Source organism: Athene noctua, chromosome 13, assembly GCF_965140245.1.
Source record: "Athene noctua chromosome 13, bAthNoc1.hap1.1, whole genome shotgun sequence".
NCBI lineage: Eukaryota > Metazoa > Chordata > Aves > Strigiformes > Strigidae > Athene > Athene noctua.
This window is the reverse complement of record NC_134049.1, coordinates 10,705,805-10,728,478: the sequence shown is the minus strand read 5'-3', so window position 1 is coordinate 10,728,478 and position 22,674 is coordinate 10,705,805. Positions and strand designations below refer to the sequence as shown.

Genomic DNA, 22,674 nt, shown 5'->3' with positions numbered 1-22,674 from the left:
CTATTACAAAGCAGCGCCCAGGACTAACTGCTTTAAAATTACTGCATAATTAGATTTAGTTGAATTTCACCATTAATTAGGCAGCCGCACTGCGGGGAGCCTTTGAAATCTGAGAAAATGGGAAAAATCATCTGAAGCACGTTTTTTAAACCCAACTTCAATAAATCCTGACAAGGCCTGCATTTCTCCGTGTATCTCTTTCCATTCTACAAAGCAAAGCGAAGCGAGCGCGATCCCCAGGACCCACTAAAGTTTTAATTAAAAAAAAAAAAAAAAAGGAAATAAAAATAAAATCCATCTCCATTTCCACATCCCGCTCGTTATCAGCGGCGGCGGCGCGCCTCGAAACGTCCCCCTTTCTCCTTCCCTTTTCCTCCTTTTCTCTCCCCCCCCCCCTTTTTTTTTTTTTTTTTAAACCTCCCCCCCCCCCCCTCCCTTTTCCAGGCACCTTCCCGAGGATCCCGCTGTCCCTGCAGGCGCAGACCCTAAACAGAACACCCCGGGGTAGGTCTGACTCCGCTCCCGCGGCCATTGCGCCGCGCTCGCAGGGGGGAGATGCGGCCCCGGGTCATTGACATGCAGCCGGGGTCCCCGCGCCGGCCCCGGCAACTCCTCCCGCCGCCGGCCCGGCAGCCCCCCGAGCGCTGCCCGCCGCGGGGACCCTGCGCGGAGAGGCGAAGGGCGGGGGGACGGGACGGGGGGGGGGGGACGCGGGGTGTCCCCGTCCCTCTCCTCCCCGGGGCTCCGCGCGGCGCGGAGCGAGCGAGCAGGGCCGGGGCCGCCATGTTGGCTGAGCTCAGCGGACCCCGCGGCGGACTTTCCCACGCGTCGCCCCCGCGGCCGCGCAGCGCTCCGCGCCTCCTCCTCCTCCTTCCCCCCTCCCCTTCCTCCTCCTCCTCCTCCTCCTCCTCCCCTCTCACCCACCCGCCCGCCCGCCCGCCCCTTCCCCGGCCGCCGGCGGCGCGGCCCCACGGGTGAGCCCCGCGGGCTGCGGGCGCTGCCCGGCCCCGGCAGCCCCACACGCGGGCTGGCACCGCCCGCCAAGCGCCTCCTCTCGCCCCAACCCTCCGCTTTTGTCTGAACTTGGGAGAGCCGCCTCCTCTCCGCGCCCCCTCCGCGCCCCGCGCACGCACGCCTCCCCCCCACACACACTTCCCCGACCCCATCCCCCGCCGCCGCTCTCCCAAACCTTCCCCGACCCCCGAAGGGGGGTCGGGGAAGGTTTGGGAGAGCGGCGGCGGGGAGGGAAGAGGAGGAGGAGGAGGAAGAGGAAGGCGCACAGGGGGGGGTGAAGAAGACCTTTCCCGAGATGTGGTTTGCACCGCGGGCGGCTCTGCAGCTTTCGCTGTCGTTCCGGGTCGCCTTTGGGTCTTTCCCCGCCAGTCCCCGCGCCGGTAGCAGGGGTGGTGGGGAAGGAATAAAGCGAACTGAGATCAGATTAAAGAGAAAAATAAATTTTTTTTTAAAAAATAAATAAATAAAAGGGAGGGTTGGGAAGGGGGGAACCGCAAGGAAAAAAAAAAAAATTAGAGACTTAAAGGGAAAGAGTCGCCATGTTTAGCAGCTTTTTTTTTTTTTTTTCCTTAAAAGAAAAAAAAAAATCTCCTCAATTCCACATAGAACAAGCTTCTCGATCCCAACCCTCCTCTTTTGTCCAATTCAATCTTTGGATAGATCTTTTGTTCTAACTCAGCATGAAAAGAAAAACTTTCTTTAAATGCTATAAACTTAAAACTAACTGAAGTCCCTAAACAAATCCTCCTCTGAGCATTCCAAACATATATACATGGGGCTTGTGTGTGTGTGTGTGTGTGTGTGTGTGTGCGTGCGTGTGTGTGTGTTTTTATTTAACCCTGGTGCATTTTCTGTTTGCTATTATTCTCTGTGAACCAAAGCTCGCTGCAAGAAACTTATAAATACAGAGATAGCTTACAGGCTTTAAAACATAAAAAGCAGAGAATGTTTTGGATTTGAAAATCATAAATTATAATTTAATGCCAATAACAATTTACAACAAATGGTTGTTTACAATAAACTAACACAAAACAAACAAGTCAAGATCCTGTGTTCTTAGTAAGCATAAAAACTTCACACACACACACTCACATGGATAGCACTTGCAATAGAAAAAGCTAAATCTAGAGGTCAGCAATCCCCTGCAATAATAGTATATTTATATATTTATATATATTTATATATTTATAGAAAAGGAGCCATGATTCAGATGTAAAACTCTGCTCAAATTCACAGTCATACGCCCCTCAGCCCCCAGTACAGATGTGTCTGACTGGAACACACTAAAGATCAGGGTTTAATCGACTTTACAGAATGATCTCCCTCCCTCCCTCTCTCTCTTTTTGTGAAACCACAACATGGTGTAGTTACGTGTGGTAAAAAGGGAGAGGGGGAAGCCTCAGACAAGAACAAAATTGCAAGCTTTCACATACAAAGCATCTGCTATAGACCAAGGGGATGGCGGGTGTGGGGAGAGAGAGAGAAAAAAAAAATAATGACACGCACACACACAAAACAAAATATCAACCCCTTGCAAAATCACATCATCTTGCCTGCCTTCAGTTTTGGGGGTTTTTTGCCTGCTCGGGATAGCACTAAATTCACAAATGGTGTGTCCGATCCTATGCCACTCGCCCAGGCAGGTCCCCACCGCATCAGTGGGAGCTGAGCCTGGGCAAGGACTGCAAGAGAGGGCCCTGTAGCTACACAGGAAAGATGCATGTACGCCTACGCATGTATGTATGCAAGTATACATACAGACATATATGCCATACGTAAAATATAGAGATGACCTGTGGTCATGCTTTCACAGTCTAAGGTAAAAAAAATCCACTTGAGAGTATATATACATTAAAAACCGACTCCTCAGTGCTAGAAGCTAAAGCCACTCCATTTGAAGACCTCTCAATGACAACGATAGATGGCAACTACGGAGTATTATAAAAAATCACACATACTTAAAGAAAACTCATTGCAAACAACTGACCTATATTTACAATACTGCTATTACCTTGCTTGAATGATCTTGTGCGCGTATGTAAGACATTTACAAAAGATTTTCGCCCCATTCTGATCATAAAATAGATACTGATCTCCAGATTTCTAATACTTTTTCACAACAATACCTTTCCTACGCAGGCACTTAAGTGTGACAAAAATAAGGGCCTTTTTTTTCCAGAAAATCCATTTTTAATTAACAGGAGGATTAGATGAATGGGGGTTGATGGTTTACCATTTCAGCATAGTACTTCCTAAAACCAGAGATAAACCACGAACTTAAGTCCTCCACCCCCATCCCGGAATTAAACAGGTAAATACACTACAATACATCTGCTACAAACTTACTGTGACAAGTAAACAAATCAATCGCCTATGGACTTAAATGACTGCAAACTATAGAGAAGTAATGTGGTTTCTGAAAGACATTTATGACAGCCAAACAAGTTTCAGATATCAAATAATATTTTAATTTCTGAATACTTTCAATTTTCCTTGGAATATAACACACAAAGACTCGACCAAACAGTTCAGTTATTATAACTTTTACAGTATACAGAAATGTTGCACTTAAAAAAAAAACCTTCAGTTTTTTTAAACACAAAACTGTAAACTCTAAGATACTGAATCAATCACGTTATCTATAAGTGCCAACAGTGTTATTTTGTCATGCTGATTTCAATGGTATTTTTTAAAAAGGGAAAATATCAACAATTATTATAATACAAAGGGCTTGCAAATATACAAACAGATAGAGGAGTTTAATAACAATTCATGATGAACTATGTGGAACCCAATTCAAATTACAAAAGTTCACTTTGCTTGTTTGTTTGTTTTTTAAATCAAAACCGTAGCGTGTCTTGGACACAAATTCCTTCTACCTATAATAAATCCCCACAGTTCATTTTCTGTCCGAAATATCAAAAAACCTAGATTTGGGGGTAGTTATATGACACATGTGGTTCATTCGGGTCTATATAATTATAGCTCTCAGCTTCAAGCTAGATTTTGGGTCACCACCTTAAGTGCGCTTCCATCATTGTGTTGTTGAGGTTTTGTTTTTTTTTTTTTCTCTTTTCCTTTCTTCCTATGATACTTTCATGGACTCAGTTTTAATTCTTTCAGAACATATATTTTAAGGATACACAGGTTTTTTTTTTTTTTAAAGAAGCCAAGGTTATATCAAAAATTATTATAGAACCACAGAATAAACTGGTTTGAAACCAGAAAAATACAAAAAAGAACAGCTATAGGTACATAGACACATAGGACAATTAATAATTTGGAAAAAAAAGACTTACTTTCTTCCGTTCTGCTAATTTTCTCCAAATTTCCTTTAAATGCACTTTAAGCGAAATTTTTTAAAAAGTTTACCCCAAATAAAGAAAAAAAAAAAAGAAGAAAAAAGAAAAAAAGAAAAAGCCCACCATCGTTTCTTTTCTTCTTCTTTCTCTTTTTTCTTTCTTTCTTTTTTCTTTCTCTCTTTTTTATTTTTTACAAAAAATTATAAGTAGCAAGTTTTTTTTTCTGAACGACACGGGAGTTTTTAATGCATTCTGTAAAAGTTCATTTGACAGTCTCTTTTTTTAATTCACAGTCCATTAATTTTTTCCTGTCTTCTCTTAGCAAACTTGTAACATCCTTTTACATCCTTTCTTAGCAGAAGGAAATTTAAGAAACAACCAGAACCCAAATGTCATTTGCTTTCCTTTCACTCTCTTTCATCTCCCTTCTCAATTTTTAAATTTTTAAATTTTTTTTTTTCTCTCTCGAATATTTTATTGAATGGACATATAAGGCCAGTTAAAACTGCTGCCAGACAGTAACATATCCCTGATTAGGGTTTCTATGGGGGTTTTACCTACCAAACGGACGAAAAACAATTGCTCTATGACAGAAGAGGAGACAGTGCGAAGGGAGGGGAGACGTAGTAATAGCTTCCCGAATCGTGTTGGCTGGTTGGGATACTGGCTCCTAACATACTCTTCCAAAGCACACTGTGACTTCTCCTGTAAACTTTCAACATGGGCTACATCAGAGAGACCACAGGCATCTAGAAGAAAGTGTATTAAAAAAAAAAAAAAAAAAAAAAAAGAAAAGAAAAAAAGAAAACAATCATCAGATTAAAAAGTTTGTTTTTGTTTTTGTTTTTGTTTTTTTTAATTTTTAATTTGATCTGGTTTTTTTTATTGTTAGATTTAAGTGTAGATCGTGTGCCATCACCTCGCCCCCCAGAGTTTAAGTAGGTTTTACCAGAAGGGACTATCTCTCTGTGTATGTGTGTGTGTTTTGTATTTCTCTCTCTTCTGGAGGGTCTCCTTTAGGATTGAGCACAGCTCCCAGAGTCGAGATTTCTAATGGCACGACAGACTTGAGGGGTTGACAAGGAGGTGCTGGCCAAGCGTAATTTCGTATATCTATATTTTTAGGGGGAAAGGCTGGGGGGGCGGGGAAGGCTTGAGTCGAAAGGGGGCAAAGGGAGCCACTATTTCTCCCCCCCCTTGGAAAATAATTGGGGAGAGCCTAACCATGTGATGAGAAGGAATACTAATAATAGTGATAGAAATCATAATAGTAATAAAAAACTGGCCCAGCCAAAGATAATGGCGCCCCGGATCCAGCAACAGATTCTCCCCCAAAGAAGACAACGCGTTTTTCTTCAGTCTTTGAAACTGATTTAAGTGGCCCTTTAAAACTGATCTTGTCAGTTTAGCCTATTCAGAGGCAGCCATGCAAACTGTGATCTCTCTGTTCATTTGAGCTGTTTCTTTTCCCCCCTCTTTTCTTTTCTCTTTCTTTCTTCCCCCCCCTCCACTCCCCCCTCTTTTTTTTCCTCTTCTTCTTCTTTTTAAACCTAAAGGCCCTTACAAGAAGAAAACTCCCTGATAGGGTCTGGACATTTTTTTTTCTTTTTTTTCCTGATACGCTAAAATACAATAAGTTCCCTTTAAATCAGAGACGTCTGTGCTGAAAGAGCACAGGTTGTGACCTGACCTCCCTGTGGCTTTCCTAGGCACAGGGCTAACACATGCATATTCTGCGAGTCATTAGAACCCAGATTTTTTTTTTTTTTCTCTTAAAAGAGGCTGCAGCAAACATTATATGCATCTATGTGCGTCTGCTTTATATCAGGGAGGGTTATTGGGGTGCTGCAGAAGCTGCATGCATCACCCTATTTTTTTTTTTTTTTTTTTGCATGCGGCTATCTTCCCCAGAATCAGATAACAAGAAACGTTTATCTAGTTGGGAGGCAATTTACACGCCAGGCCTCACATTTTGAAAATAGTAATAAATTAAACAGTTACGACAGGATCGGACGATTGTTTTCTCAGAAGGCTAAAAAAAAAAAAAAAAAAAAAAAAAAGTGATTTGGGAGAAAAGGCAGGATTGGAAATAAACTCCTCGGTGTGGGTGTGAGCTGGCCAGGGGCTGGGGAGGGATGTGAGCGTGTGTGGGATCCTCGCTGAGCGTTTGAGCGAGGGAGAGGAAAATGCATCCTAGAAAACGACTGAAAAATAAAATAAGCACCCCACGTACACCCCTTTCCACTCGGGATCCCTGTCTCCCTGTGGCTAGTTGCGCCCTGCTCATTGATCACCTTAGGACTTTAGGACGAGTAATTTGGGGGGGGGGGGGGAGGGGAAAAAAAAAAAAAAAAAGAGAAGTTTTTTATGTGTAAAGCAATAATATATAAAAGGAAGTTTAGGTCACGACCCAGAACCTGGACAAAGTCCAGAAAATGACTTCGTTCCCCAGACCCCCTTTAACACAACAAGGAACGGATTGTGAGCCCTTCTTTTCCCACATAAACTACATTTTTTTCCTGTTTCCTGATATCAGGCTTTAAAAAACTCCGATGAGTAATTATTTTACAGGTCCTGCTTCCATTCATATGTTTATCGCGTGGCCACTTTCCCAAGCTTTCAAATGAGTTACAGAATAAATATATGTATTTTTAAACTTAATCCCAAAACTTCTAGGGCTCCAGCACGCTGGGTTGCCGATGCAGTCTTAAAGTTAGCAATCTGAGATAACGTATTGCACAAATTAGCGAGCAGATTTTTTTTCCCCTCAAAAAAAAAAAAAAAAAAAAAATTTAGCCTCCAGAGTTAATATCAGGATTATTACTCACCCAGGTTAAACTCTAGTGCAAGCTAATTAGATTTCACAACGCACTCAATTATTGCTTTATAACTCATGCACTATTTCTAGGCAGCAAAAGTTGACACATATTTTTCCCCCCCTCTCTTTGATTATCTAAGAAACACCTCGAGGTCTTTTCCTCGGGAGAGGCATGGTTGTGCCACCCCGGAATTACACTGCGGAGCGGCAGCTTCAGTCTCCTCTTACTTTTTCATACTATCCCTGTCTACTTATGGTAATGATCTTTTCGCACCCGCTACTCGCTTTGGACTATGCAGTTCCTGCTGGGTACAAATGCAAACTTTTCCCCTTAGCTTAAATGACACAGAACTGCTCACTGCCACATTCTGTTTAAATCAGAGACAGCTCTTTGGAAAGTTGATTTATTTTATTTTATGGGATGGCAGGGAACATATTTTAAACTCAGCTTTGCGCATTTAACTTTTTTTTTTTTTTTTTTTTAATTCAATTTTTAATCCTGCAGGGCTTTTTTCCCTTCCTGGCTGCCCATAAAATGATCCTCTTTTTAAAGTGGTTTCACTGATAGGACGACTTGTATTTAACAACATCAAACAGATTTTGCTGCTGTTCGGATGCGTGTCATTAAATGCAACAACCCAGAGCTATACTGTTAAATAAAATATTATTTTCAATGGGAAAAGTGCAGTCTCTCGTGGCGAATGGGTGCCTCTCCCCGAGCCCCCTCTTCCCCTGTCCCCAGCATTATTCAACTAGGGTTGGGGTGTGTTTTGGTTGTCTTTTTGTGTGTGTGTATGTATATTTTATTTCTTCTTCTTTTTTTTTTCTTTTTTTTTCTTTTTTAAATTTTGCACTCCCTCGAAGATGGGATGCTCAGATCCGAGGCCCTGAAGGCGAGACCACAGGGCATCGTTTCCTAAATGGAAAGAGACCGTGCTGGTTCTAGGGGGGCAGGGACCGGTGATGGGGTGCAGGCAATAACACTTTGCAAGAGCAAACAGTTCTCAGGGGGGGCCCGGGGAAGGAAAAAGGAAGAGCAAAGAAATGCTGCCTACCTGAGGTGAAGAGGACTATGGCCTTTAAACAGCTATATTCTGCAGAGTCGACATGCAATGCTTTCAGTTTTTCTACTTGCTCTTGGAAGATTCGTATGTGGTCCATAAAGGCGACCACTCGGTCAGCAGACATTGGCGAAGCGTGGAGGCCAGCAGCTGCCAGGAGCGGAGCTACGTGGAGGGGCATGGAGCACTGGGCAGCGTTGAGGACAAATAACTCGCTCCAGGTCAGCCTCAGGAGGGCCACCTGGTCTGTGATCTGGAGGTCTGGGAAGAAGGGGATATTCCTGGCCCACTCCACCGCGCTGAAGAGCATCCTAGCTGCCAGTTCACAAATGTTCTCGATGCCCATGATGTTGTTGGGTTGCATGCACTGACTGCCAAAGCGGGAGGTGGGGTAGGGCTCTGCTCTCAGAAGAAGGGAGATATATCCGGATAGGTAGGAATGGCAGTTGAGAGGGTCCCCGTTTGTCAAGGCGAACTGACCATGAGTTGGCTGTGTGGGTGGCATTCTGCCCCTCTGGACCGCTGCAGTAAATAAAGAAGAAACTACAGCTATTAATATCTGAATTGCGACCATCGGTTCAAATACAGCCTGCTTTGTGTGCTTGTGCATGCGTGTGTGACACCGTACCGAGTCAGCTTAAGGGGGAACATGCATTTTTTTCCGGCCAGAGTTCAGCCCGTACCCCGTTGTAAAGCTCCGCAGTTCCCGGGTCAAGTAAAAGCAACAATAAAAGCTGAGCAATGCTGTCCGCTCGGCCAGGACTGCCTGAAGAAGCCTGAGAGCCTCACTTCCCAAAACAACACCACAATTCAGTTATTTCCCCCCCCCCCCCCCCCCCCTCCACCGCCACCCCTCCTTCAAGAGATGCAGGATACGTCTTTGTGTGCCCGGGTATTTTTCTTCATTACACCTAAAACAGCTTATTGATTTGCGGCTGGGGGGAGCGGGATGGGGAGGGAGGGGAGGGAAAGAGGGAAGAAACACTTCAGTTCAAAATCCCCGGCGCTGGTCCCACACGCGTTTCTCGCCCACTGAATATATTGTTGCTGCTGTTATTATATCCACCCCCCCCTCATAAAAAATATCAAAGGAGGTGAGATCACCCCATAACATCCCCGGCAGGTCCCCCGGCGAGGCCGAGGGCATTATCCAAAGGCACCTTCCTCAGCTGCCCATGGAAAGTGGGCCTTTCATTTTGTTAATAAATTTACACGGTGACAGCGAGAGAAAAAGGAGAGAGAAAAAGGGCTCAGAGGCAGAGAGACGGCAAGAAGGGAGAACGCCTAAAAATGTGCTTGATTTATATTTGTTATCGCACGTATTACAAGGTTAGTTACTCTTGCAGAAACACAAAGAGAGGAGCCCAGCAAGTCCCAAGCCCCCTAACCCTTAACCTACATAGCAGCGTCCAGACACAGAGCACGCACTGGAAAACTGCAGGCTCACATTTCTCGTCTAATTTTATATCACAAAGACTCGACTTGCAGAGACCCGAGCACCCCACACTTACTTCTGGGCTGCTCCTTCCCCCCCCCCCCCCCAACCCGTCCCTTCTACCCCCTCCTGCCTCTCCCCGGAGGAACAAGAAAATAAGAGGAGGACGAGAAAAGTGAGAGAATAACAATCAGGAAAGGCAGGCACACGGCAATATATGTGTATATATACACACACATGCGCGGGTTTGTGTGTGTATATATATTTTTAAAGGAGGAAAAATCCGGCTGGGAATCCACAGTGGAGTGCTGTAGAGCCTCGGTAGGGTGAGTCCCATTGTAATAGTAATTTGAACCGCCTGTGTAAAATTGCAATCTAAGGCAGGGTGCTGGAGGATATATATATGTGTGTGTGTGCATCTCGTGAGGCTCCGTGTGTGTGTACACACACGCACAGAGACACCGAGACACCCCCCCACACCCCCCTCCAGAGCTGCTCGGGGGACAGGGGGGAACGCTGAACATGCAGGAGGAAACATGAAGGAAAAGTAACCACACGTCAGAATAATCATCTCGCTCCTAAGCAGCGTGAAACTAAAAATCCACTTCCAATAAACCTCCATCAGCAAAATCAAAACAAACACAAATCAATTACGAGTGCAGGAGAAAGCATGCAAGAGCCCCTGCCTCCCTTGCCCACCCCCTCCAACACCTCTTTCTTTCATTACGAGAAAGTTTCTCTCTGTTTATTCGGGGGGTGGGAGGGCGAGGGGGGAGGAAAGGTTCTGGCTGGGTTTGGGGTTTGGGGAGGGAGGTTAAAAATAATAAGAATCATCATTAAAAAAAAAAACAAAACAACAAACCAAAACAACACAACAAAACAAAACCCAAAACGCAGCGAGTGAAAAAAATTGCAAAACAAATGAAATCCCAATACCTTCCCGTCTCATGCCAACTTTGAGGCATTTTTTGAGGCGGCAGTACTGACACTGATTGCGGTGGTGCTGGTCAATGGGACAGTTCCTGTTGGCACGACAAGTGTAGCTGAGATTCCTCCTTACACTCCGCTTGAAGAAACTCTTGCAACCCTCGCAGGTAAACTGGCCATAATGTTTGCCACTAGACTTGTCCCCACAAACCACACATTCAATGTGCTGCTGCTGCTGCTGTTTGTCTCCTTGGTTCTGCTGGCTTGGCGGGTTGGTCTGGGCTGGCGTACTGGGAGGGCCCCCGGGCCCCGGGGTCTGTGGGGTGTGCGGGGCCCCGGCCGGCGGTCCCTGCACCGGCGGGGCTTGCGAAGGCTGCGTTCCCTGAGCTCCGGGCACATCGTCCTGGGGGTCTCGCCACGCACCGACTACCATTGCCATATCTATTGGACACCGTTGCCAAACTTCCTGTTCCCCCTTTATTTTCAAAGTTTGTTTGCTTTGCTTTTCAGATCAGCTTTGCAGCAGTCTTTTTTTTTTTTTTTTCCCCCTCCCCTCTCTCTCTCTCTCTCTCCCCCTCTCTCTTTTGTTGTTTTGCTTTTTTTTTTTTTTTTTTTTTTTTTTTTTTAGGAGGGTCGGGGTGGGGGGGATCTCCCGGTACCGGCGAAGGTGCAGAAGCACGGGGCGATGGAGGTGTGTGTGCGGGGGGGCGAGTTGCGAGTCGATTGTCTGGGCTCCAGGAGAGCAAAGTAAAGGGGTGGTGGGGGTGGGGGAGAGAGGGAGAGAGAGAGAGAGAGAGAGGAGAAAAAAAAAAAAAAATCTCTTCAAAGATCTCCCTCTCTCTCTCTTAGAGCTGATCTGCAGCAGAGTAGTTGAAGGAGGAGAGGCGGGTGTCTGGGGGCCAGGTCCAGGGAAGCTCGCAGTCAGCCATTCAGGAAAGCCATCAAAATAAGAATGAATAAAAGGTTAAAGATTACACACACAGCGGAAAAAAACACGCACAGCTGAGGAGACTTTTCTCGGCGCGGAGAGCGGACGGTCTCGCCGTAGTTTTTGGAAGTCCAGCTTGCAGCAGCAACATCAACTGCGATCGCTTTGTTTTTGTGGGCTTTTTTTTTTTTTTCTCCTCTTTCCTCCTCTCTCTCTCTCTGCTCTGTCTCTCCTCCCTCCTTCGCTCGCTTTAATTCTTCCTCTCCGCCGCTCCGCCCGGGCGCTGCTCTCTTTCTCTCTCTCTCTCCCTCTTTTGGGCTCGGGGGTGGGGGGGCTGGCTGTTTGGTTTTTTTCCTCCTCCTCTCCTCGCTTTTTTTTATTATTCTTATTGTTATTATTATTAATTATTATTATTATGATTGTTTATTTGTTCCTCCTCTCCGTCCCCGCCGCGCTGCGCTCCGCTCTGCCCCGCTCAGCCGCTTCGCCGCTCCCGCCGCGCCGTGTCCCCGCCGCCGCCGCCGCTCCCGCCGCCGCCGCTCCCGCCGCCGCCGCCGCTCGGGTGCTGCCGCCGCCGCCGCCGCTGCCGCCGCGCTGCCTTATGCTGCTTCTGCCGCCTCGCAAGTGGGCTCTCGCCTCCGCGCCGCCGGTGCTCACGGCGCGGGCGGGGGGAGGGGGGCCGCGGGGCGGGGGGGAGGGAAGGAGTCAACTCGCCAGCGCAGCGCCCAGCCAGCCAGGATGATAAAAGAGGGGAGCGGGAGGAGGAGGAGGAGGAGGAGGAGGAGGAGGAGGAGGAGGAGGAGAAGAGGAGGAGGAGGAGGGAGGGAGGGAGAGAGAGAGAGCGAGCGAGGGAAGGATCATAACCCAGCGCGCAGCATCGCTCCTCAGCCGGGGCGGGGGGGGGAAGAGGGGAAAATCACCACGGGGAGAGCGGGGGGAGCGCGCCAGCCCTTCCCCCCCCCCCCCCAAAAAAAAAAAAAAAAAAGCGGGGAGCGGGGGCTCCCCCCCCGGCGGTGAGGGGAGGGGCGGGGCGGGGCGCGGCGGCGCGGGCGGGCGGCGTGTGGGCCGAGTGGCGAGCGCGCTCCCCGCCGGCCGCTCGCCCCGCTGGCGGGAGAGTGAACTTTGACACGACTGCTGCAACTTAGCGCACGTTGCCATGGCGACCGCGCGCCTTATAAGGCAACCCGACCGGCGTTTGACTGGTCAAAAGCTCCCGCCCCGCCCCTCGGCCCTCATTGGGCCGCGACGCCCTGCGCGGCCTGCCATGGCCGCCGCCGCCGCCCGCGCGGTCCTAGAGGCCGCCGCCGCTCCTGCCGCCGCCACGGGGACCGCGGCCGGGGCGTCCCCCCGCGCACGCCGCTCCCCGCCGGCTCCGCGCTCCTCTCGCTCCTCTCGCTCTTTGCCCCCCGGCCCGCTGCCCCGCCGTGCCGTGCTGCCCCACCCCGCCTCGGGGCGAGGGGTTCCGGCGAGCCCGGCCGGCGGAGCGGAGCGCCGCCGCCCGCCTCACCTGGGGCCGCCCGCCGGGGCACGGCTTCGGGAGTCGTGAGGGGCGGGGGGGGCGGTTGAGAATCAGAAAATTGACGCTAAAATGAGGTAAAACTCCACTGAATAAAACCAACACGAGCCCCGCCGCCGCCTGGGGAAAGGGAGCGGCCGCCGTCTCCCCCGTCAGGGGAAGCGCCGCGCAGGTACGCGGGGCTCCCGCCCGCCGGCGGTCCCGCCGGGCGCTGGCGGCGCTGCCCCCGGCCTGGCTCCGGGTCGACCGGCGGGAGACGCGGCCGGTGGGGCGGGGGGCGGGGGGGGGGGCGGCGGCAGCGGCACCTGCGCTTGCCCGGGCCGCCCCCTGCCCCGGCCGCCTGCGGAGCCGCGGGGTGCTGAGCCGCGGGGTCCGTTCCCCCCCGCCCCGCGCCGCCGCCACCGGCGCTCCGGGACCGGCCGCTCGCACAGCCCCGACCGGGTAACGGGGCACGGCCGCTCCCCCCGACCTCTCCTCCCCGTGCGGGCGCCTCTTCCCCCGCCGCCCCGGGCAGCCGGCGGCCGGCCGAGAGGAGCGCGGCTTCACCCAGACACCACCTACCCCTTCCCCGCAGCACGACGGAGGAGAAAACCCGCCACGCCACTCCGCAGGGCGCGACACTCGTGTCCGTTCCCCCGCGACCTTCACGGCATCGCTATAACGTAGCTCAGCGCAACCCCTTTAACTTTATTTTGGTGTTTTGTTTGGGTGGTTTTTTTTTTTTTTTTCTCCCCTTTGGATCACACGTACCCTGGCACGGTAACACAACCCCTATGCTACGGTGGGAGCCCCACTCCATAGGTAACCGATCTAAGTACGGGCGGACTGTTGTTTATTTCCCGCTGAATATAGCTACCGGCCAGCGGCACGGGGACTTGGAGTTCGTCTCCTAGTGAAAAATGGCCAAACGACACTCTAACAGGCGAAGGGACGGAGAGATAAAAAAGAAAACATGTTAAAATAGACAGATAAACGCCCAGCCGGACAATCCCTCCTCTGCGAACACACGCGTGTATGTACGCTCGCGTTCGAGCTGGTCACCGAGTGCGGGCGTGGGGACACAGACCTGTGCACAACTCTGTAAAGGATTAATTGCCCCTCACCTCCTCACACACACTTTTTCATGTTGCCACATGCACACCCCCTTCTGCTGCAGAAATAATATATGTGGCTAAAGCCGCAGGTGCTGAGATGATTGGAAAGTTGTAAAAAGCACCTAGACTTGACAACGTCCTGCTTCCAAACCTCCTGTATTAAGACCCCCACGAACGAAGATGTACTGCGGCTCAATTTCAAAGACAAGGCTGCACCATTCCCATTGATCCTGACGGAGCAAAAATAACCTTTCCCCGAAACAGGGACCAGGAGGGACTCGAAAGACGGAAGGGGGGAAAGCAATCTTTCCCCGTTAAAATGTGGGGAACTGCCTTATGATTTCCAGATAACCCAGAACCGAGGAGGTGACCTTTCGGGGAGGGTGGGAGAAGGTGGGGGTTCAAAATGCAGGGTAGTCACAGATTGTTGCTGATGTTGAATTTCCTGAGGAAAAAAAAAAACAACAAACCAAAACAAAAACCAAACCAAAAAACAAACCAAAAAACCAACCCACCACAAAACAACCCAACACCAACCTTTCCTGTCTCGAATCTGACAAAGTAAACAGGATTAATTCTCCATATGAAAAAACATTAATGCTGCCTTAACAAATGCAGAAATCAGAAGAGAAAGCGGTTTTAACAGGACGTACAATATTAATAGTTTGAACGTATGATCGTAAAAATGAAAAGCCATTGATATACGCTTAAAAGCCGCCGTATACGCTGATTGCTCAAGCATTAATGAAGAATGCCCCAGATTAACTATTTGCTCTTCGAGGGATGTGGCAATATATCTATTAGCACCATTAGATGCTTTGCTATTTATTTGAAAACACCCCTGCGAGTGGGTTGAGGTAGAACAGATGAATGTAAAAATGAACTGCAGCTAATTTCGCTAAATAATACTCGAAATCTGAGCGCCTAGCAAAGAAGGGGGAGATTCTCAACTGTCCTTCTCCCAGCCTAATGACAATAGAAATGCTCTGTTTTAAAAGTAAGACCGTATTGGTTTTCCAAATTAACAAACGCATCCCTCCTGCCATTTTACTGCAGATGTAAATTTATTTTAATGAGAGGGAGTGGAAGGATTTATTTTGCTAAAATAGAGTTGGGGATCGAGCCGGTGTAAATCTTTAGGTTTTAAAAAAGAGGAGGAAGGAGGGGGAAGCTGCTTTCCTGGCAGAAAGCTGCCTAACAGTCCTCTAATTCTTTCTAGATTAAATCGCAATATGAATACAGCATCGAACAAATACCGAGTTTCGCTCTGAACTCAGTGGAAAGCAGTTACGTCTAACAGAATTCAATGAATTCCTCTTCTCCCTCAATGTAGTATGTGTGTGTTTTTCTCTTCCACCACACTGAAGTTCCATGAATAGGGAAAGTGGCTCCTATTGTGTGCCTCTGAACTTCCAAGTCAATGCAATTTTTAACCACTGGCTTGTGGTACTTTGAAAATCACCAGGGGCTGTCAGAGTTGGGTCCTCTGAAAAATTTACAGTGCTAAATCAGAGCATATGCTGTGAGAGAGGAAAAAAAATTGCTTAAGATTGGAGCAAGTACAGTATCTGGCTGCCCCCTAGTGTAAGTCTCTTATCTGCCTAAAATTCAACTTTAAAAGAAAAGGATCTCTTAAAGGGAAACGACTTTTGGCTCACGTATGCATACGAGAATGAAACTTCTGTACATTTTAATCTGATTAATTCCTAAGGATTTAAAATTAATTGGCTTGGGCACTCCTAGACCGGACTATAAGATTTCTGCTTCAGGGTTTCTGCGAGCGCTGTATCGAATAGGTATTTTTAAGGGATAGTGGTAAGGGATTGGGGGGGGGGGGGGGAATCCTGTTTTGTGATTTTTTTTTTTTTAAACGAGGAACCGTGCCTCGCATGCTGTTGTCAGAGCAAAACACTTTTGCTGCTTAAAGTCAGATCTACGTCTTTTTCAATAATACTTAAAAAAAAAAAAAAAAGGATAAATAATTGCCTTAAAGCCTCAGCCGAACTGCCAACCACACCTTCGGAGGGTGAGTATATTCCAGCTTCTTTCCATTGTACTTGCTTAGCCAGGGAAGGGACCGGAGGGGGAGAGGGGATCTCGGCGCTATACCTTCACCACAGACCTTTCCCCCCCCCCCCCCCCTAAATAAACGCTGCCAGCTGCACACGGCGACACAATTCCGTGCAGTTTAATACCTATCACTTAAGTTAAGAGTCTTGTCCTGCCCTCCCCACCCTCCCGAGCAGGTCAGTCCGCCGCTCCCCCCCGACCAGCCTGAAACCCAGGCAGGGGAGGCTGCGACCGGGCTCTGCCTCCTGGACGCTGCTTTGGAAATGACTTTGAGGCGCTTTGCCTTGCCTCGGACCTGGAAGCCGATTCCGGTCGTTGGGTTTGTTCGCTTGTTTGTTTGTTTGCTGCTTGCTTTATTTAGCTAAAGGACGTGCTAACTGATGGTGCTGCAATTACACATACTTGGGTCTCCCCCCCTCCCCTCTTCCCCTCCTTAGAGCAACCCACGTAACCTTAGAAACGATCGTTTAAGACGTACGTTAGCTAACATTTGCTTTTTTGGATTTTTTGTTTTCCTTAAAAGAGAAACATAAGAATCACAACACATTGCCCGAAAAAAGTGTCAAAGAAGAAGAAAAAAAACTATAAGTAAACATACCAAAACCATATTTGCCTTGTTCAAGGTCCCAAATCGCTTGCATCTTCCTTTTTCTACCTCTCCTTTAGTTTGGCAGGTGAAACAAACAAACAAAAAAAAAATAATCAGACCGCTGTTTGCCCCCCAGAAAGATGTGCGTTGGGTAATTAAAGAGAAGTCTCCTTCTTGGTGTTTATCTAAGCGATTGTGCAAACTGATAAAAAAAAAAAAAAAAAAAAAGAAGAGGAAAAAAAAAGTAAAGTTACAGCCTTCAGGGGGAAAAAAAAGGAGGCAAGGTGAAGGGAATAGATTTCCCACAACCTAAAGGGAAGTGCTTTCGATGTATTATTAGCGATCAGCCTTGGGAGAGAGGAAAAAAAAATCCTGAACACACTCTAACTTTACACAGACAAGATTTCAGGGGGGGCTTTGTACATAGCTGCTTAGGAATGTGCGCCTCGCCTTTAAGAAAAAATCCCCAAGCCCAAGGTAGGAGATGTCTTTGAGTGATCCTTGTCTCTCATTTCATTCCTTAGAAGGAAGAGCGTCTCGCTACACCTTGTTTGGAGCTGGAAAGGCGAGACTTAAAAAAAAAAAAATATTCACAACCCACCCTTCCAATTGGGGAGGAAAAAAAAATAAGAGAGGGAAATCTCCTAACTTAATGACTGTGGGGGTAGGATGGATGCGACCGATTTCAGCCCCCCCCCCCCCCCCCCCCTTCCCCACCTCCCCCCTCCCCGGCAGGGGAAAAAAAAAAAAAAGGAAAAAAGAAAAAAAAAAAGCCAACCGCAAACAACTACAGGCTGAACTATCAACACATGCACCGAAGGGGAAAAAATATATAGTGTCCTGTGTAGGGTCGGCAGGGAACGCAAGCACACGCTAAAGCAAGTTGGGAAAGGATCCGAGCTAATCAGCAATCTCTTTCTCTCTCTCTCCTTCTCTCCCTCTCCCCCTCTCTCTCTCTTTCACTGCCCCTGAGATCCCAGCTCGAAAGAGGTACTCCACATTTTTTCATTACCAAAAATCCGTTGCAATAATCATTTGTTGCTAATTGAAACCCTTGGAGACATTTTTTCCCCACCCCCTTCACAAACATGGCAACTTTTAGACATGGGAAGCACGTTTAGTTTTATTTTATTATTAAAAAAAAAAAAAATACGGTTAGGAGGACACTAAATCTCTCACTCACGAGAAATATCAGCTCGTCAGCCCCCTTCACGGGGGGGGGGGGGGGGGGGAAGGGACCCCAGTACAGTGAGGGCTTGGGAAAATTTGGAATACATTATACCGCCTTTGGCAGGAGAATACTCTCCAACTAATGGATTCCTGCTCCTTTTTGTGTGTGTGTGTGTATCAGTGTGGGGGGTTTCTGGAAAGAGGGGTGGTGGTCGTGGTGGTGGGAGCCGAGCTTTTATTTTAAGAAACTGTTAGGGTAAGAAGTGTGTCATACTTGACAAATGGAACAAACGCTCTTCCATTTCTTGCTTGTCCTTGCCTTAAAACAGGAATTAAGTTAACCACAGTGCTGCATGTTAATTGCATGTTTACTGGGCTAATGAAAATTACAAAAGGGTTTTGCCACCTCGATCGGTGATGAAAAAGTATGAAGGCGATTGTCATTGCAGCCTTCGGGGAGGGCCGGGGCGGGGGGGGGAGGGGGAGGCTGGGCACGAACAATATTGATCAGAAGAAGGATAAATCTTTTAACTGCTCGTTAATACCATAAATATGGTCTACACAAGTTTCCACTCTTGTTAAGTCTAATCAGTACATGGAAGATGGAGACATAGCCCACTTGAATGAATTTTTATTATTGCCAGAGGGGTACTTGCGTCTGTGGGCTCTCTCCCCTCCTCGCTTTGCGTGTCGTGTGTGTCCCCGTCCCCCGTCCCCCCCCCCCGGCTCCAAAATTTCCCCCTCGCTGAGGAGGATCGTGAAGGTGCGCAGAAAGCACAGGAGACAAATTCAAGCTTTTCGTCCTTTCTCCTCTTTTCCAAATGCTCCTTTTCTGTAAAGCTGAACGGGTCACGGTGGGGAAAGCCTAAAGGGGCACACCTCCCCCGCCCCCCGTTTATTCTTGAGATCCGTGGATGAAAGGACGACCTAGTAATTCAGTTTGATGATAACCATTTTCATGCTTGAAAACAAACTGCCAAATTAAACCTAAATGGAAAGAGCAGTGGGAAAGGTAGTGGGAGCAGGGCACTTCGAGATCACCCCCCGCCTCTCCGAAAGGGATTGTTTGGCAAAAGGAGGAGGGAAAGGCAATTAAATAGACTAAAGATGATTTAAATCCCGACCAAAAATAATTCCAGAAAGAAGTTTCCCCCCTCCGGTGTTGCTCAGCCCTGGATTTGAAAACTTTGGCCCAACTTGTGGCGATAGCTACAACTTTGCTCTGCAGGGGTCAGAGGTGAGGGCTATTTTAACCCTAAAAGCCTGCGAGTGACCAAGGTTGAGGCTGGGCTCGCAGCACTAATAGCCATAATTACCTCCTCCCCTCCCAGGGACATTCCTCGCAGCAGCAGTGTTAGGCGCCGAATTGAAGAAAATCCTGGAGTTGAACATATCTTGGGGGGTAAATAACAGCAATATGAAGGAATTTCAGAGTTCTCCCTTTTGCTTGGGGGATTGAAGCCTTCCCCCCCCCCCCCCCCCTTTTTTTTTTTTTTTTTTTTCCTCCTTTTTTCCCCCTTGCCAGCATTCCCAAGGCGCTGGGTCTTTGTCTTAGAAGGAATGGAGTGTCTGAATGGTGTGAAAGGGACAGAGAGGGTCGCTTCAAATCGATTTTACTTGTCCTCTCTGTCTTTTCGGATCAACGCCCTTCAATGGACACATAGGTGCTCTTTCAACCAAAAACTTGTGCAACATTTTCTGCCTGTATTGGTGCTAAATACAATAAATGCTGGGCAGATTTTTTTTTTCTTTCTTTCCAAAGCAGAAAGCACCCTAATTAAATTGTTTTATATGGACAGTCAAGACAGACCAATTAAGTATGCATTAGTATAAAGATATATTCGAGAGATAAGCGCTCTATAGGAGCCCTGTCTAGGCAAGGTGTGTAAAGTGTCCTCTCGAAGAGAGGCTGTAAGCAGGGTTTCATATGGATTTTTCCCCTCCATTGCCTCCTATACTCGAGTAACGGACTGAATAAGTTAGCGAAAAGCCATTAGTGAAAGTGGTTTCTAAACAAAGTTAACAGGTGGATGTAGCTGGTTTTAGATTTGAATAGCAGCCGCACATCTATAATACACAGCCATATATTTATGCGGCACGTATGCATGCAATGTGCATTTACAGAGAGAAATGCCTTCCACCTATAGCTGATGTGCAAATGCACACCCACGGAAATAAAATAAATAGCTGGGCACTTCTGTAGGCTACAGGGCATGATGTGAGTAAGCTCCCCCCCCATGACAGATATAACTGTGTATCTATTGTGTATAGGCACCCAGCCCTGCATCAAAGACAGACACACGCACACAAGGCGTAGCTGTCTCGCCTGGGTGTGCTGCACAGACATCTAACCGGCGATCAGCGGGCACACAGCATACAGTCCTGGGGTAATTACAAGTGGAAATATTTCCTATTCGAGGCATAGGCTTTCCCAGGAGTGAAATAACAGATCAGGATAAAACATACACATACACACACGAACTTCTCTTTCTGTCCATTTTATCACCCTGGGAAAGCTCTCGTGTATGGTTAACCACAGGAACCGGGCTTTAAGCTCTTCTCCATTTCCATTATTATTTTTTTTCTTCACTAGAGGTTTTCCACGTCGTTCAGAAAAAAACCCTAGACAGACAAACAAACAAAAAAGCATTCAGACCCCAGCCCTGCCTCAGCCTGATCCTGGGGCAGGCAGAGCTGCGGGATGCGATGAGGAGGAGGAGGGAGGTGGGCTGGAAGTTGCTGGGGCACCCTCCAGCCCTGGGCACTCCATTACCCACCCGCCGGGGCAGAGCTGTGGGAGGGAGTCCAGTGCCCAGGGATGCTGAGGAGTGGGACCGGGGGATCGCCCCTTTATGGTGACATAGCACCGCAGAGACGGGACGGGGTTTTGCTGGAGGGGCCGGGGAAGAGGGGGCAGAGGGGTACAGGGATGCGAAGCAAACGTGCGACGGCCGCCCGGCTTGGTATTCTTTTTCTAGCAGCGCTTTGGATGTGTTAGCCCATCAAAGGGAGGTGGGAGACGGGGAAGAATAAGCCATTCCTTGCTTAGGTGCTTTAATGTCACGGTAAACAGGTTAGAAACAGACGTTTTTAAAGCCTCAATTTCTCTTTACTGGTTACCTTCGAGGATAAATCATAACAGACTGTATGGGGGGCAAAGAATTCATCTAAAGGAGATCTCAGCAAGTCACTACCCGGACAATAGTCCACCTCCTGTTGGGTTGTGTATTGATCAGGAGAGGAGCTGAAGATGTCGCCACACTAAATATTTACTGATCACACACAAATAGCCGGGACTTGAACGATTTTCTCCTGTGAGGAGAGCAGAGAGAGAAGGGTAAATCATTTTATTAGTGTGTATAAAGCAAAGAGCACACTCTGGCTTGGAGTGTTTTAAGATGTGTCTTCAGCTGGATGAAAAGAGTTAGGGAAATCGATATGGAGTGATTAGACGAGCCAGTCGTGTCAAAGAGAGAGGCTGTGAATTTCATGGATTTGGTTATACCGGGAGGGGGAAAAATATATCGAGAGATTAAAGGGAGGAACCCATTGTAGCAGAGCCAATGAAAAAATAATATCTAATCAGACCCGGCAAAGGTAGGGACGGGATAAGACCCACATTTCTAAAGAATCACATCAGCTGGAGAGGGGATCAGGGACACACATGAAAGAGGCAAACAAGGGTAGAGGAGGCTAGTAGGAGCCTAGAAATGCTACAGAGCAAATCCAGGAGAGGCAGGGAAAAGTCGCCTCTGTGGAGCAATGCTGAGACACCACGAAAATGGGGACAAAAGACCCAGGAGCGAGGGGAAGGCGAGGGCGGGAGTAAACGGGCGCCTGACTTGGAGGTGAAGATGAGGGGTCCCCGGCCCCGGTGTGCCCCAGGCAGGCAGGTCTCTGGGAGCAGAACCGAGGGCACATCCAGCTCAGATGCAAGGGGTTTATATCCTTCTCCTACAAGTTTGTTCTCCCCTCTCTTTCCGCCCCCCCCCCGCCCCCAAGCAAATGTGGTGAGTAAAATGGATTTTAGCGTTTAACCACCTCATTTTATCCACGTAATGACAAGGCTCGTAATATGTAATCTACAGATTACCGCCAGTCGAGGGTGACCACAAATGACATAAAAAAGAAAAAAAAAAAAAAAATCAGCATTTCTGCAAATGATAAAATGGCTAAAACCAGCCCGGGCTTTAAGTATTGAGTTGGGGAGTTGCTGCTGCAGGATTTAATCGGTCGTAGGGAGCAATTCAGCGGTGGCTCAGGTACAAGCCCTGGGGTGTCTCGGCGGATTAAAGAAAACTTTGCTGGAGACAAGCAAATGTCTAAGTGCCAAAGGGCAGAAAGCTGGGAGCAGGGCAGGGCTCTGCCAAGCCACGTTAAAAAATGTTCTTTAGGGATGCTCGTGGTTTTTTTGTTTTTGTGTGGGTTTGTTTTTTTTTTTTTTTTTTTTTTTTAAACCTCTCCCTCCGAATCACTGATATTTGGGCCGTGTTCAGACGCTGCCTTCTCTCTATGTATTGTTCTTTAGCAGAAAATAGGATGCGACTGCAGAGAACTAAGTCAAAGGAGCGAGAGAAAGTTTGAGCCGCACTTTAAATGATGCTGATTGCTGGGAGGGAGGAAAGGCATCTAAAGCTAGGAACCGAGGAGTAAAACCGATGTGAAAACAGCTTTTCACTTCTCCTCCAAGTGCTAATTTTGCTACTGTAAACAAACATTGAAGTTAGAAACAGCTGCAAATAGCCTGCCG

At 47.9% G+C, this 22,674-nt stretch overlaps 1 protein-coding gene across 3 annotated transcripts; it reads right to left on the bottom strand.

Moving 5' to 3' along the window:
* Positions 1-1,945: 1,945 nt before the first annotated feature.
* On the bottom strand, positions 1,946-16,912 carry NR2F2 (nuclear receptor subfamily 2 group F member 2). Of its 3 annotated transcripts, none has more exons than XM_074917257.1 (3): positions 16,764-16,912; positions 8,190-8,717; positions 1,946-5,065 (listed from the first exon to the last, which is right to left on the bottom strand). In XM_074917257.1, the coding sequence occupies exons 1-3, from the start codon at positions 16,804-16,806 to the stop codon at positions 4,791-4,793; spliced, it is 846 nt and encodes a 281-aa protein (XP_074773358.1). In that variant the 5' UTR covers positions 16,807-16,912; the 3' UTR covers positions 1,946-4,790. The 3 variants fall into 3 exon arrangements, with proteins under 3 accessions (XP_074773358.1, XP_074773356.1, XP_074773357.1); XM_074917255.1 differs by lacking the exon at positions 16,764-16,912 and adding an exon at positions 10,567-12,386 and having other exon boundaries at positions 1,947-5,065; positions 8,190-8,738; XM_074917256.1 differs by lacking the exon at positions 16,764-16,912 and adding an exon at positions 10,567-11,145 and having other exon boundaries at positions 1,948-5,065.
* Between the last annotated feature and the right edge of the window lie 5,762 nt (positions 16,913-22,674).